Source organism: Pediculus humanus, genomic scaffold, assembly GCF_000006295.1.
Source record: "Pediculus humanus corporis 1103172108249 genomic scaffold, whole genome shotgun sequence".
Classification (NCBI taxonomy): Eukaryota; Metazoa; Arthropoda; class Insecta; order Psocodea; family Pediculidae; genus Pediculus; species Pediculus humanus.
This window is the reverse complement of record NW_002987818.1, coordinates 221,561-233,723: the sequence shown is the minus strand read 5'-3', so window position 1 is coordinate 233,723 and position 12,163 is coordinate 221,561. Positions and strand designations below refer to the sequence as shown.

The window sequence follows — 12,163 nt, the reverse complement described above, 5'->3', positions numbered from 1 at the left end:
TTTTAATATTTCGCGCACGCGCAGGAGCTTAGATATAAAAAAAAAAAACAATTTTTTTACCTATTATTATTATTATTTTTTAAAATGGATTTAATAATAATAATAATATTTATTATAGAAGGATATCTCGTGATAGGAAATCCGTTGGAGAAAAAAAAAAAAAAAAAAATGTTGTACGTGTTTTTTCAAAGCAATATGAAAAGGTTAATTAGAAACTTTATTTAAATAATTCAATTTTGTTGTTGGCGTGAAATTTTATTTACAAAAAAAAAAAAAAAAAAATATAAAATTTAAAAAAAAAAATTTAATGTTACGGGTTGGTGGTTCAAATGATGAGCGTTCATTTATTTTGAGGTTTTAGATCAATGTTTGCGTTTTACTATTTTTTTTTTTTTTTTTGCATTTTTTAACTTTTAGATCGTAGATACAATTTTTTTTTAAAGAGAAAAACCTGTTACCCTTGTTCGATTCGATGATCATTATTATTATCATGAGAGAAAATAAATCATTGAAAAAAAAAAAAAAATTTTAAATTATTTTAATTTTTTTTTTTTTTTGTAAAAATTATTGACGAATAAATATATTATTATTATTATTATTTGTTTTTGACATTGGATATACATATAGAGATATATATATTTAAATAAGAAATAATATTTATGTACATAATTATTGATATGTGGATTATTTACGGGTTCGTACGCGATATATTATAAGCGATGGTGCTGCGATCCAGTTGCCGACTCGAGTAATAAAAATAATTCAAGGCCGATATTTCAAAAGCAATCCAATACGTAGGAAAGTTGCTAATACATGATTTTTTTTTTTTTTTTTTTACTTAAGGATTCATTTTGTAAAGTTAAAATGCATGTCAGACTCCTTGGACACGTGGAGCCGGGTTCCTTGCACCATCGTGATAAAAGGATATAAATACAAATTTAAAATTATCTATTAATACAACGTTTCATCTCCCCCCCCTCTCTGTCTCTCGGTTCTTTTTACGTAATTCAATTTTTTTTTTTTTGTTAATTAGTGGGCATTTTTTAAATTTACCTTTTATTACCTACACACGCACGCACGCATAAATTGTTTTGGTTTTTTTTTATATATTCGATGAATGGTCGGCTTATTTAATTTAAAAAAAATTTAAAAAAAAAATAAAATAAATGACCGTAAACAATAAATAAAATGGCCGTGATAAAGACAATCCTAATATTATTAATAATTCTTATACGATACATAATTCAATTAATTTACTTTTACATTGCTTTTAAGTAAAAAAAAAAAATTGAATACATGATGATTCGGGGGGTTCCCCTTTACTTTATACAGAATTTTCCCATTCATATTTTGATTAGAAAAATAATTTTTTTTGTTATCAGTTCGTTGTTTATTATTATTATTATTTAAAATTATTAAATAAGAGCGATTATATTATTGTTGTTGTTGTTTACATTGTTAACAAAAAAATAATAATAATAATATTTTCATATGATTTGCGAATAATGCAAATTAAATTAATGCAGGTCAAGATCAATTGTAAAAAAAAAAAAAAAAACAAATTTTGTTTTATAACTTTTTGTTTTAAATTTAAGCTTTTCGAATGAAATTATTTTACGCTTCGTTTTTTTATCTCCCTTTTTTTTATTTTATTTAAAAAAAAAACTTTTACGCATTCCACGAATAAACAATAAAAGTTTTTTATTATTTAAAAAAAATAAAAAAAATTTGTTTATATATATTTATATAATTTTTTCTGTTGTTGTTGTGATGGATGTGAAACAAAAGTAAATAAAACTGAGAGTTGAGTATTAATTGTTTTTTTTTTGGATAAAGTTCATTGTTGTTATTATTATTATTATTATTATTAATAATATTATTATTATTTAATAAATAAATAAAAGTTTTGCATTACAAATGAAACGTATAAAGAATGTCGTGAATAAAAATTGCTCTGCTTTGCTTCGCCAAATCGAATTTTGATTTTCGATGTCCTTGCTTCATGTTATTGACCTCTCGCGCATGTTTTCTTGGCCATTCGTGGGGAGGCAATTGTTTTCCTTTGTCAAGGTCACATTAATTCAGCCAGGAAATAGATACGTTGGTAAAACATAGTATGTTGTATGTTACTCGATTCGAAAACAAGTCGGGAAAGAAAGAAAAATTAAGCGTTATGCGAGAGACTTATTCTTCGTCTTCATCTTCGTTCCTTGAATTTATTTATTTAAATGATTTTGAATTAACATAAATAACAAACGATATTATTATCATTTGTTTATGTGTTTTACGAATCGGAATAATGTTTTAAAATATTAAAAAAAGATCAATAAAAATAACTGTATCGATTTTATTTAAACTTAATGCAACTTAATCGCTCTTTAAAAAAAAATTTGGTCAAATAAAAGTTTTACGAAATTAGTGACGGAGAGATCGATAAAAAAAAAAAAAAAAAAAACAAAATCGATTAAATTAAATTTTCATTTAATAAGTGGAACAAAAAAAAAGAAAAAAAGGGGAAAATTCCAGAATAATTTTGTAGGGGAAAACTAGATTATGTGAAATGAAGAAGGTCGTTTATTTTTTTTTTTTCGCATTCTGATTGATTTCTGCCAAAAGGTTTTTTTTTTTTTTTTTTTTTTTACCTTGGGTTCGAATAAGGAAAAAAAAATAATAATAATAATGATGATGAGACATTTGTCTGCTGCTGTTGTTGTTTTACTTTTAAAGTTGAAACAATTGGTGACATAGGAGAAAAAATACAAAAAAATCCTTTTGTCATATTAATAATAATTATTGTGAATCATCCTCATCGATACCGGAAATTCAAATTCAAACGTGGATTGTAAATTTTTGATTCAAAATAAAAAAAAATAAATGTTGATACGTACCTATCGAAGACATATATATATATATTGAATTATAATGTACCTGGTGTGGTAATAATAATACTAAAAGTCCATAGCGCGGCGGTAGCTTGATTTTCCCTTTTTGACTTTCTCTAGCCAAATGTCAAGGTTTCTTCGTCTTCATTTGCTAGCGTGACTTAATTGTATAATAATGTACTACTACCAACCGTCATCGATATAGGAAAAAGTTTGTTAACCTTTTACTATTTTTTTTTTTTTTATATTTGAGTTTGTTTTTCGAGTATACCGATCATTGAGAATATCTTCAATTTATATTTTGCGTAATAAATATTGAAAAGTCGTCGTATCTAATTTAAAAGAGATGAAAAAACTCGGATTTCAATTTATTTATTTATTTTTTTTTTTAATAATTATTTTTGAATTTATTTATTTTATACTTGTAATTGTAATATTTACTTCGACAATGACTATGAATTATTATTTTTTCTTAACTCTTAGTAATGAAACACGCACACGCACACGCACACACACTGTATTTCGTACAACGCGTAGAGAAGAGAGGTTCATGTGATTCTTACATTGAAAATGTTAAATTTGTAATTTTAATATTAAAGTCTAGGTCGCGAATGCTTTCAAGGTCAGTAATATGGCTGTCATGTAAAAAAAAAAAAATAATAATAATAATGAAAAAATAAAAGAAAAACCACGTGATGTTGGTTCCCCACTCTTTGGTATTGGATTCGTTCCCAGTCTCCAGTTTCTAATACTGGGTTCCTAAGAGTGCTTTTTTTTTTTTTAACTTGAAAAGTTTTTTTTTTTTTTTAGTTTTTAATACAAGATTTCAATTTCCATATTCAAATGAAAAGTTTTAACTAAAAGAGTTAATTATTATTATTATTGTTTAAATTTTAAATTGTAAAAATATTTATTCCGTGAAAAATTATTATTTTTTATTTAAGTTTAGTTTTAGTTTTTTTTTGTTGGTTTAGTTCGTTTATATTTTTTTTTTTTTTTGTGAATTAATTTATTTAAAAGTTTAAATATTATTTATTGATATATAGTGCGTTGTTTTTACTTTGGAATAAATAATAATAATAATAAAAACACAAATTATAACGACACAATATAGGATTACATAAAAAAGAAATAATATTTGCGGATTCGCTACACACACACAACAATTATTATTATTATAAGGAATGCCAACGTGAAAAAAAAAAAATTAAATAAACAAAAAAAAAAAAAATGGACGATGGTCTTTTCGGTAAGGTCTTAATTTTTATTTAACTGCGTTATAAAAAAAAAATAATAATAATAATAATTCTCATCATTGTTCGTTGTTAATGATAGAGTTAATTTATTTAGTCCAAAATTTTCGTGTTTACGTATATATTCACTTAGAGTGTCTACGTCACAGGTATATATTGTTCTTACTCATATTTTCGTGACAATGTGAATATCTCATGCAGGTACCTTGCAAGACATATACATACAGGTTACTCGTCCACATGTTCTTTTCTTATTTAATTTATTCGTCTTATTTTTTTTTTTTTCAAGCTTTCTTATATTTTTTTTCGAATTTATGTGATGGAGTGTATTAGTAATAATAATAATAATAAATTTTTTTTTTAACGATTCATTCATAAATCGTCGGGATGAATTTAAATGACTTGAATGTCTCCAAGTATTAATTTTTTTTTTATAAAACAAATAAATTCTCTGTCGCAGTTGCACATTATTATTATTATTGTAATTGATACAGTTATAAAATGAATGTATAACGAAAAAAAAAACTTCTCCATAACCCCTCCCACCTCCCCCTCACTCCTCTCTAATTAGTTTAATGCATTTATTCTGTCTAATTAATTATATTTAATAATGAACGTAATGTTCAGAGTTATTATTATTATTATCATTATTATTATTGATTGTTTGAAAAGTTTAATTTTAAATGAAAAAATTTTATCCAGGGTTAATCCAGGGATGGATTTAATTGGAATTAAATAAATAATCAATTAATTTTAAATTTAGTATCATAATTTTTAATATCTTATTAAAAAAAAAAAAAAAACTTGTAGTTGTAAAAAAAATTTTTCTTTTTCTTTTTCAAAAACATAAATTTTCTTCTAGAAATATTTTTTTTTTCTATCTTGTTATAAATTTTTAAAAATAACTTTTTTTTTTTTTCTCATTTCGTTGGGACATTCCAGAGTCATTATTAACGAGCAAAAAAACTTTTTTTTTTTTTTTTCTAATTTATTTATTTTATGAAATTGAAAGATTTTTTATTATCCCCGATTGAAATTTGCAAGTTTTTCTTTCAAAATTTTTTTTTTTTTTTATTATTATTAATATCGATAACAAATGCGACATAAACATCGTGTCATTTACTTATTGAATCACACAGAAAAAAAATTTTGTTTTTGTTTTCCAATCGTGACGTCATAATGAAAAACGTTTTAAAACACAAATTTTCACACTAAATTGAGAGATGAATCCCGGAATAATAGCCATTATATAAACCATTTGTAATTGTTTACACTTTCACGTTTCACATCCTGGAAATTTTATTTATTTATTTATATCTCACCAGGGTCAGACACTCGGATTAATTTGCAAACGTATCCACCACCATCAGGTTGCCATTTTTTTTTTTTTTTTTTTATTTCCCGTCGGTTGGGTTAAGGGATGACATTTACCTACCGATCCGCGTATAAATTTGTCACGTTATTCTACGGTATCGTTTATTATGATTACTGGTCTGGGGATGGATGGATGTTGTTATACCTGTTTTCCAGTCGTAATTTTCTCCCCGGGCTTCCTTCGTTTTCAATATTAAATAATAATAATAAATATGTAATTATTATCCCATCTTCTCACGCACACGCACGCTGAATTTCAATGTTCAAACTTCATGAAAGTTTTGCCATATGTATTTTTTTTTATAATAATATAATTTCAAAGGGATTTCACAAAAAGATTATTATTATTATTTAAGGTTATTATGTGCATTTATATATATATATATATGTAGTATTGTAATTTATTTATTTTTTATTTTTTGATTTGAATTCTTATTAATTTATTAGAATTGCATAATAAAAGGGAAAAGACGGATTCGGATTTATTTAAAATTAAAATATTACTTTTAATTTATTAATAAATAATTTGTTTGAATTTTGTAGAAATTTTCACGAATACATTTTGTTTTATTAATAATATTGTTGTTATCAAAATTTAAGGTTTAAGGAGAGAGAGAGAGAGAGAGATTTTTTTTTTAAACTTGTTTTTTTTTTTTCTTTCTTTCTTTAAGAAAATGCTCGACATTGAATGTTTAAAGTGTTTGCTTTCGTATGGCCTTGAAATGAGTCGTTGACATTGCTAAAAGTAATAATATATATATATATATATAGCATATAAGGAAATTACGAACAAATTCAATAATATTGAATTTGTTTAACATATTTATTTATTTATTTATTTTTTCAATTTTCGTGCTTGAGGGCGTCACAAATCTTCTTGTGAAAAAAAAAAAAAAAAAAATGTTTATCAATTAAAGTAGCTCTTTGCTTTGCTTTTACTAAATCCTTTGGTTAATAAAAAAAAAATTATTTTTAATGACAAACATGAATAAATGTTTATTAAATGTGTTTTTATTATTATTATTATTATTCATTTGCTTAGAATTAAATGTGTTGTTGTTGTTGTTGTGGTTGTTTTTATAAATAAATTTCAATTAATTATTACCAAATATTGTTGAGACAATTTTTTTTAAAAAAAGTAATTTCAAAACTATAAATAATAAAAAAATTTAAATTATTTTTCTTCCGAGAACAAAAACACGATTTATGTTAAAAAATGAAAAAGACGATTATTAAAAAGTACCTGAAAATATATGGTTTAATGTAATTTAATATTATGTCAGAAATATTACAGCTTAAAAAAAAAAATTTTTTTTACGCTTTCGATTTTTATATAATGGTTCTCAAATCATTAAATGTCAAAGAAAAGGTGAAAAGGTTCCCCCCCCCTCTCTCTCTGTGTGCAAGGCTTTAATTTTCGAAATTTTCTTTTTATTTAAATTTTTTCTTTCCTTTATTTGTTTTTTATTCAAATATATATATATATATAGACGAAGTTAAGGTAAAAAAAATCGAACGAATTAAATAATAGCTTTAGTTCACCAACAACAACAACCACAACAATACCTTTTTTTTTTTTTTTTATCGAATAAATCTGTGTGCGTACGTGCGTGCGTGTATGCGTTTGCGTGTGTCTGTATTTAAAAAAAAAACACATAAAAAATTTAATGATTAATTTACATTTAAAAAAAAAATTACTTACTTATTGTGCTCCTCACCAATGTTATTAAACGGATTTTAATGTATCTAAGAGTATCTTATAATTTTTTTTTTTTTTTTTTGATTTCCTCATTTATTATTTATTATTAGATTTAAAATTAATAATAATAATGATAATATTGTCTTATAGAAAGAACGCAAATGGAAAAGCTCAAAATTATTAATAAATATTATTATTATTATTAAAACTGATAAAATTGTATATATTTACTAGTAGTAATGCAAATAGGGTTTTTTTTATGTGGGTTTATAATTGCTATTAGTTTCTCTATATTTATTTATTTATTTTTTTCTTACTGGTTTATTATTTGAATTTAATTAATGTAATTAAATTTGTATCGATTGACGACAAATTACGTTGTCTAATTGGTTATATTACTAAAAAAACTTAATCTACCATTGATTTTTAACGGATTTTTTCACTTTTTATATTTAAATATTCCACGTAATAATAATAATAATAATAATAATAATAATAGTTATAGAAATAAAATTTAAGTATATTTTTATTTTTCGTCTCTTCCTTTAAAATATTAATAATTTTGAATGAGAATAAATAAAATTAAATGGAAATTTTGTGCTTGTTAAAAAAAATACATAAATATTATTATTTTTATCAATTCATTCATTGAAATGAATCTTTTCTCTCTCTTTCTCTCTCTCTCTCTCTCTGAAAAAAATCTCCACGTGAAAAGTTTTCATTTTTTATTTTCAAATAAATAAAACTATATATAAAAGTTATGTAACTCTATACCTTTTTTTTTAAAAGTGAATTATTATTATTATTATTATTATTGATTGAAAAAAGAAAGAAATATATAATACAGATTTTTTTTTTTTTGTTTGTTTCAGGTGATAATGTTTCCGAAGTTGAAAGAATTCGGACAGAAAACAAAAATAAAAAATCGTCAGTTATTAAATTTTCTTTTGCCGTCGTGATGAAACAATCAAAATGATTAAATATTTTTTACATTCATAGCGTCCGTTTTATTTAGACAAATAAACGTATAGTAAAAGAAGAAGAAGAAGAAGAAGCAGAAGAAAAAAAAAAAAGTGTAAAAGTCTTTATTTAGAAAATGTTTCGAGGAGGTGCTTCAGCCATGAAACCTATTGGAAACTGCGAAGAAGACCTCGTTTTAACACAAGTCAAATCCGAACCTCGCGTTCATAGCCCTTGTGAAAAAGACATGACCCCTTCGGCTAGTAGTAATCAATCCAATTCTTTATTCAGTACAATTTCAAGTAGCAGCAAAAGGCCCCGAACAGATGACTGGCTGAGCCCTCCGAGTCCGGGACCTCCAATGGGAAGTGCACCCTTGACACCTTCTCCAGGCCCACATAATCAATATACCGTAATTAGCAACGGATATTCTTCTCCCATGTCCTCGGGAAGCTACGATCCGTACAGTCCAAATGGAAAACTCGGTGAGTACCCTCCTTTTCTTTTTTTTTTTCTTTTTTTTTCAGAAAAAAAAGAGAGAAAATTTTAATATAAAAATGTATGAAAAAGTTCAGGTTGGAAATAAATACATTGCCAAGAGTCACCTTCAAGTCTGGTTACCCACGTGACTAATTTAAATTGCGTCATTCCAAGCTTTAAATTTTTTTTTTCTTTTTTTTTGCTATTTAAATTTCCAGGTACAAATTATATATATCTTAATCTTGCCACAACCGCTCTGAACATTTACTTAATTAATACCAGAAATAAAATTTTCACGAAGAATCTCTCCCTTTATGATTAACAAAACCACAACAAAAACTTTTGTTTTTTGTTTTTGTTTTTTTTTTCACATGAAATTAAATAAACTATAAGAATTTAGACGACGACATATTATTCAGCAGACATTACGGTCGTCGTCGTTTACATTTTCAATTCATTTTTATTTTTACATTGAGTTTTGCCCCCTCAACCCCCCCAAGTTTTAATTTTGTAATTACTCAACGAACGTGTCAACATTTTAATAAAAAAAAAAAAAATCACAAATTGATTGAATAATTCGGTTTTGTTTTTTTTTTTTTTTTTTACGGAAGTGACGATTGAAAAATTATTATTATTATTATTAATAAAGTCGGCATGTGTCCGTTTCCCCAATTCCGGCTCTAATAATCCTTTTGGCACATACAAAAATTTCTGTTTTCTTATAAAGAATTGAAATATTTAAAAAAAAAAAAAAAAAAAAATGGCCAATGGAATTGAATTTTTCTTTGTTTCTCCCTGCCCTTCACTGATCGAGTGTCAAGACTCAAGGATGACCGGTTACAAGAATTCGTGATTTTTTTCAAATATTTTTTTTTTTTTTTTTGCAACTTTACTAGATTCTAATTTTTTTTTTGTATTTTAACCTTGTTTTAGAGAATGTTTGAATTTTTTCGATTAAACTTGAGAAACTGATAATAATGATAATAATAATAAAATTTTGGAAGAAAGTTTTTTTTTTGGGTCAAAAAAAAGCCAGTTTCTGAAAATGAATTATTTAATAATTTTTCAAAGTGAATAAATTTTTTTTTTTTTCCGGGCAAAACGTTGCAATATTTTCGTTAATATTAATGTAAAAAATGACATAATTATTGAACCTTCCTTTAACTAATTATTTATTATATCGAATATTTTTCATTTCAAAATGAAAACTAAAAGTTGAAAAAAAAAACGAGATCGTCTTATTAAATAGTTGTGAGTATATATATATATAATGTTGGCAGTACCGATTTCTTCTTATTTCATAATCCGACCAGTCTCTTCTTGTCTCTCTCTCTCTCTCTTTCTCTCTTTTTTTTACGATTTTTTTATTTGAATTTAAATTTAAGAAAAAACTCACTAAAAAAAAAGAAAAATTCATTTTTCAAATTATTAATATTAATTTTGAAACTTTTTTATCACTTTTTCCCTTTTTTTCCTTTTTTTTTTTACGGCTAAAATTTTATTACGAAATAATAATAATAATAATAATAATAATAATAATAATAATAATAATAATAATAATAATAATAGTTTAAATTTAAAGCCTGAAATAACAAAAAAATAATAATAATGATAATGATATTGGGAAAAAAGGAAGAATCGTGGTAACCTAACCTTGTTCTCCTCATTCAGTCAGTCAATGTACATGTTTACCTATGCCTCCTGCTCCTGATTCTTTATTTTTTTTTTTTTTTTTTAATGCCGATTTTAAATATCATTATTTATCTCATTTTTTAATGTTTAATAATAATAATAATAATAATAATAATAATAGTAATTCCAAAATGAATTTATAGAGGGCAGTGCGCAGCCTTGACTTTAGTTACCATTAATGTGTATCTCAGTTGAGAATTTTTTTTTTTTTTTTTGTTCATCATCATCATCATCATCATTTACATTTTCTTCTTCCTTCTTTTTTATCTTCTGCTATCTTTTATTACTTCTTCTACCGTAAAAAAAAATAATAATAATAATTGTAATCTTGTGTTGAAGTTTTTTTTTTTTTTTTTTTGTTTCTCATGAATGGCGAATTATTGATTCGAATTTGTTTGAAAGAAGAAGAAAGAAGCAGAAGATTTTTTTAAAAATCAATATTAAAAAAAATGATTTATCGATCGATCGAGAATGATTTTTTTTTTTAAAGTTATTCTCAATGAAATAAATTTTTCCGAGAATATACAAATTTATTTAAATGAATATTTTTAAAAAGTTGGTTGAACTCATTTCTTCCGGTATCACCGATGACACACACACGCACTCATTCTTTTATATCTAATACCTATCGAGGTTTTCACTAATATTATTATTATTATTATTTTTCAGGACGAGAAGATCTTTCTCCTCCGGGAAGTTTAAACGGTTACAGCGTCGACAGCAGCGATTCGAAGAAAAAAAAAGGACCAACGCCGAGACAACAGGAAGAACTTTGCCTTGTTTGCGGGGACCGAGCTTCCGGATACCATTACAATGCACTAACATGCGAAGGTTGCAAAGGTTTTTTTCGACGGAGCATTACTAAAAATGCCGTATATCAGTGTAAATATGGGGACAGCTGTGAAATAGATATGTACATGAGAAGAAAGTGTCAAGAATGTAGATTGAAAAAGTGCCTTAGTGTGGGCATGAGGCCAGAATGTGAGTGATTATTATTATTATCATCATCATAATAATTATGAAAGAGTCGTCGTCGCCATCGTCATCATCATCATCATCTTCTCATCTTCTTTTTTTTTTTTTTTTTTTTATTCATGGATTTTTGTTCGTTGCGGATTTCTCCCTTCCTCTCCTCCCTCTCCCTATCATTTTGACGGTCGCGTTTATAAAATTAAAATTTTGTCGCGTTTTTATTAATTTTTTTTTTTTTTTTTTTTTTAAATTCAGGTGTGGTACCCGAGATTCAATGCGAAGTTAAAAGAAGAGAAAAAAAGGCACAAAGAGAAAAAGGGAAGCCTTCATCGACGACAAATGGATCACCCGAATTAATAATGGCAGATACACCCGCAATTAAGGTGACAAACCTTTTTATACATGCCTTTTTATTATTATTATTATTTCCTTAATAAATAAAAATTTTTTTTTTTTTTTTTTTATCAGACGGAGCCGAATACGACTCAGTCTCATAATGAAAAAAGTTCTGCTAACGGAGTGAAACCCATTAGTCCGGAGCAAGAGGAGCTCATTCATAGGCTGGTTTACTTTCAAAACGAATACGAACAACCTTCTGATGAAGATTTAAAAAGGATATCCGTGAGTATTTAAATAATTTATATAAATATCAATGAATATGAGCGACAATCGATGATCATATATATTTATTTATATTAAAAAAAAAACAGAACGCGCCGTCGGAAGGAGAAGATCAAAGCGATCTCAATTTTAGGCACATAACAGAAATAACAATATTAACCGTTCAATTAATTGTCGAATTTGCAAAAAGATTACCAGGTTTCGACAAATTATTAAGGGAAGACCAGATT

General features: G+C 25.3%; 1 protein-coding gene across 1 annotated transcript in view; it reads left to right on the top strand.

Annotated features, from left to right (window-relative positions):
* Nucleotides 1-8,304: 8,304 nt before the first annotated feature.
* Phum_PHUM467460 (Ecdysone receptor, putative) overlaps nucleotides 8,305-12,163 on the top strand; it is a gene marked incomplete at both ends in the record, with an annotated part of 4,525 nt that continues 666 nt past the window's right edge. Inside the window, 5 exons of the mRNA XM_002430183.1 lie at nucleotides 8,305-8,653; nucleotides 11,010-11,321; nucleotides 11,568-11,695; nucleotides 11,781-11,933; nucleotides 12,023-12,163. The exon at nucleotides 12,023-12,163 is cut by the window's right edge and continues 27 nt beyond it. Coding sequence (XP_002430228.1) covers nucleotides 8,305-8,653; nucleotides 11,010-11,321; nucleotides 11,568-11,695; nucleotides 11,781-11,933; nucleotides 12,023-12,163 — 1,083 coding nt within the window. The remainder of the gene's footprint in view (nucleotides 8,654-11,009; nucleotides 11,322-11,567; nucleotides 11,696-11,780; nucleotides 11,934-12,022) is intronic.